The 4,308-nt window shown below is 56.8% G+C and overlaps 1 protein-coding gene across 1 annotated transcript; it reads left to right on the top strand.

The window, feature by feature from the left end:
• The first annotated feature begins 2,934 nt into the window (after nucleotides 1–2,934).
• LOC132316929 (calmodulin, striated muscle) lies at nucleotides 2,935–3,399 on the top strand. The gene has a single exon (XM_059816855.1). The coding sequence runs from the start codon at nucleotides 2,950–2,952 to the stop codon at nucleotides 3,397–3,399; it is 450 nt and encodes a 149-aa protein (XP_059672838.1). The 5' UTR covers nucleotides 2,935–2,949.
• Nucleotides 3,400–4,308: the final 909 nt, after the last annotated feature.

Raw genomic sequence — 4,308 nt, 5'->3', positions numbered from 1 at the left:
ATCGTGCCCTAGCTCAGCATCTCCAAAATCCCGTTTTCCACATTAAACCCCGATGCAATTTATGCCGGGCTTTGCACAGCTTCATCCACATCCCTATGGACGCTCACGGGACCGGCCGGCCTCAGCACGTCTGGGCTCGCGCGGGGGCACAGGGCCCCGTGGAGGTTTCCCTGTCGGAGCGGTTTCCCTCTCCACCTCCAACTTTCTCTTTTTCCACGAATTCGTCAGCCTCCCCCCGCCTCCTCGTCTGCAAATGCAAACCCAGACATCACTGCACACATCTGCGCACATCTGGGCTTGCGTTATGAGCCGCGCAGGCTGGGGATAATCCAACTGGGTGCTTTTAACCATCTGGTTTGGGGTTTTTTTTTAGCCGTTACCTGGATCAGACCGCTCAAAGCCAGACGCTGAGGTTGAGTGGAGCGATGCTGCCTGGAAAACGTTGCGTGAGGCTTTAATGTTGGCTGCTTGCACCCTCCTTCGTCAAAGCATCGACCCTTACAGCTCCGGTTGGAGACATCCCAGGAAAATTGGCTGCCAAAATACCCGTCAGCCAGCAGCTGTGTGCTCCTGCCTCCCACCATGGTGGCTTCGCTACTTTCCCGTCCTACCCCACGGCCCATCTCGGATGCCGTAAATAGGACTTGGCCATAAACCATGGGATTTTATGGGCCAGTAGGAAGTTTTATTAGGTTAATTATCCCGCCATGCTAACGAGGGCACAGTTAAGTGCAGTCAAAATCAAAGCTTCCTTGACCTTCTCCCAAAGACTGCTGCTAACATGGGAGGCAATGGGTGCTGGTCATGGGGAGGTCACGGGTGCTGACAGTGGGTGCTGGTGATTGGGAGGTGATGGGTGCTGACAATGGGTGCTGGTCATGGGGAAGCAAAACCCCCAGCAGTTTCCAGCTTCACTCAGCACCCAGCACGGAGCAACCCCTCTGTCCTTAGCGAAGTGACCCAGGGTCCCCCCACCCAGCCCACCCTCATTTTGGAGCTCAAACAACTGCCCCTGTAGCTTGAACAAACACCTTAATCCTCCCGGGCTTTGAAAACTCCCGGTTATCTGATGGTGTTTGCTTCTCCCAGCTGGGTTCGAGCCAGCTCCCCCTCCTCTTGGCTCCTTGCTTGGCTGCCCGGGGCTTTTTCACAGCAATTTTGATTCGATCTTATTAAATCTGGAGCAGAACAGCAAGCGTGGGCAATTAGACAGACAATTAGAGAGCAGCTCGTTGCACAAGAGGAGCTGCCAGGACCTCCCCTCCCCGAAACGCGCTCGCAGGGCGAGTAGTGCCGTGCCTCTCGCCAGACAGGTTCCCGGCACGGCTTGGCCGATTCCTCCCTGCAACTGCAGCGTTTAATGTGCCCAGAGTTTTTTCCAGATGAGTTTTTCCTTGAGACGGTGATCCCCTCTCAGACTTTGTCCCACCTGGAGGCCCCATTTCCCATGTGTTCCTCAGTTGTCCCATGGGTTGCCTTCTGTTTTGTGGCCTTCCCTCCTAATCCCACAGCTCTAATTCCTCACTGGGTTGAACTGGGGTAAACTGGTGCCATTTTCCTGTAGCTGAGAAAGTCAAACTATCTTCTGCTGTGGAACCTGGTCGTCTGGTCCATTAGCTCCTTGGCCCAGCTGGAGAAGGTCACTTGGCAGTTATGGGCACATAGGAGAGAGAGATGGATGGTTGGAGGGACAGGTAGATGGATGGTAATGGGAATGCATGGATGGATGGACAGATGCATGGACAGATGGTTGGAGGTATGGATGGCTAGTTGACTGGGTCGGGCAACTGGATGTATGGGTGGATGGACAGATGAATGGATGGATGATAATGTAGTTGGGTGGATGAATGCACACATGGATGGGTGGCTGGGTGGATGGTTGGTTGGTGGGATGGATGGATGGATGGATGGACAGATGGATGGATGAGAACTTGGATAGATGGACATATGGATGGATGGTTGGGTGGCTGGGTGGATGGATGGATGGTTGGGTGGCTGGGTGGATGGATAGATGGATGGGTAGATATATGCATGAATGGATGAACAGATAAATGGATAGATGGGTGGTAGGATGGACAGACAGGTGGACAGAGACATCGCCCTCATCGTCATTTGCCTCTGAACCCTGCTGTACTACCTGCTGTAAGAGATGAGTAAAGATGAAAGCAGGACATTACAACATGGTTAACCCTCACTCAGCCTCGGGGTTAACCCCTGACTAACCAGGGCAGGACTCATGGCACCGCTCACCTGATGCACGACCACGTCAGCTGCCCCGGGGGCCGCAGGGCCGTTCTTGGGGAGCCCGGAAGAGGTGTCACGGCTGATTCAGGTCTCCATCAGCACGGAGCACATCAGCTCCAGGCAGCAGAGCTCTGCCTGGACCTGCACGAGGGAACCCTCCCTCGGCAGGTTTGACACACTGCCAGCATCACCGTGCCGGCCCTGGGGCTGGGGAGACTGGGGGGGACCCCTCTCAACCTCCCTATGCAGGGCTAGAGGCCTTTGCACAACTTCAAACCCCACCAAAATTGCCTTAAAATAGCCAAAAAGAGCGTGTTATCACCCCCCTCCCACCAGCGCCTGCCTCTCCCCGAAACCACCACTTTGCTGCAAGCCACAGCGCAAATCCCTTAATTAGGGGGTTCATTAGGAGCCAGCTCTGTGAAATGCCACCGGTGGAGCAAGCGGGACAGCAGCCGGGGTGGCCCAAGGGGGCTGGTGATCCCCCTTCTTCTCCGGCACCCCGAAACTCCCCTGCCCTCTCTGCGGGGGTCCAGCTGAGCTGTTCCTGCTGACCCTGTGGCTCAGCCTCTCATGAGTTCCCCAGCTCCTGCCTCCTCCTCCTCATCCGGGGAGAGGCAGGTTGGAGGGAGGAGGACCCATCCGCGCCTCCCCGCCGGCGCTGCAGCGTGCTGGGGCAGAGCCGCGTGCGAGCGGGGAAGCGCCATGGCCGAGCGGCTGTCAGAGGAGCAGATCGCCGAATTCAAGGAGGCTTTTTCCCTTTTTGACCGGGATGGAGACGGTTGCATCACCACGAAGGAGTTGGGCACCGTCATGCGCTCGTTGGGGCAAAACCCCACCGAAGCGGAGCTGCAGGACATGGTGGGAGAGGTGGATGCCGATGGCAGCGGCACCATCGACTTCCCCGAGTTCCTCTCGCTGATGGCGAGGAAGATGAGGGACACAGACAGTGAGGAGGAGATCCGTGAGGCTTTCCGTGTCTTCGATAAGGACGGCAACGGCTACATCAGTGCGGCAGAGCTGCGGCATGTCATGACCAACCTGGGTGAGAAGCTGACGGACGAGGAGGTGGACGAGATGATCAAGGAGGCCGACTGCAACAACGATGGCCAGGTCAACTACGAGGAGTTTGTGAGGATGATGACGGAGAAGTGAGCCCCCCACCACACACTTCCAAGCCCATCCTTCAGGTAACTCGCTGGGATGCGTCTTCATGCCCAGCCCCACGTCCATGGAAAGCCCCAGGCCAAGGGGTCTACCCCACCCATTGCAACGGCCACCCCAAATTTTGCATCTCCCCCGTCCCAACCACCTTCTGCCCTGCAACTTGTGCCAGTGGTTGGAAAAATCGATGTTCATGGTGCTTTTTTAAATTTTTTCTTAATTTCTTCATAGGGAACAGAGGTTGTGGTGGCCCCCCCCAGCCCCTCCATCCCCTACCGCCTTCTCTCTGCCATCCTGGGCTGGAAAATCCTCTTTTATCCCAGCCGGAGCGTCACCAGCCAGCGTCTACATCGGATGCAGGCATCCCACCTGGCAGGATGGGGCTCAGCGTGCAGACGGACACGGGGGATCCCTCCTCACTGCTCCCCACGAGACGCACCTCTTGTGTCCTTAGAGGTGCCGGTGGCCACCGCGCGTCCCCCACCATGGCGCTGAGTCCAATAAAGAAATGTCCCCCCGTGTCCTGGTGGTTGCCAGTGCTTCGTTCGTCCTCTCTTTGGCATCCCTGCTAAAAAACACACCCCCACCCCCCAAATCACCAACATCAGTGCATCCCAGCCAGGGTCAAGCCCTGCGTCACACCCCATCCTCTTCCCCCCCCATCCTTTTTCCCTACAAGCTGGAAAGATGCCCCTCGTGGGTGCTGAGCACCCTTTCAGCTGCAGCCCCCTGGGTTGTGGCCATCCCCACCCCAAATCCCCTTTTGGGGTCTGCTGTCTGCATTCCCAAGTTATTGGGGGTCCTTTTCTCCCCCCCATGCTAAGAGGAGAGATGGCACCTGGATTTAGCCCTAATCCCCATCCCAAAGATAAATAGAGCAGGATTCACCTTTCCTGGCCG

Source organism: Gavia stellata, chromosome 4 (genome assembly GCF_030936135.1).
Source record: "Gavia stellata isolate bGavSte3 chromosome 4, bGavSte3.hap2, whole genome shotgun sequence".
Classification (NCBI taxonomy): domain Eukaryota; kingdom Metazoa; phylum Chordata; class Aves; order Gaviiformes; family Gaviidae; genus Gavia; species Gavia stellata.
The sequence above is the reverse complement of the archived record's forward strand: the minus strand, read 5'-3'. Positions and strand labels throughout refer to the sequence as shown.

What these genes read in the sequence shown, in the direction of transcription:
- LOC132316929 (XM_059816855.1), top strand. Translation starts at nt 2,950, where the DNA reads ATGGCCGAGCGGCTGTCAGAGGAGCAGATCGCCGAATTCAAGGAGGCT.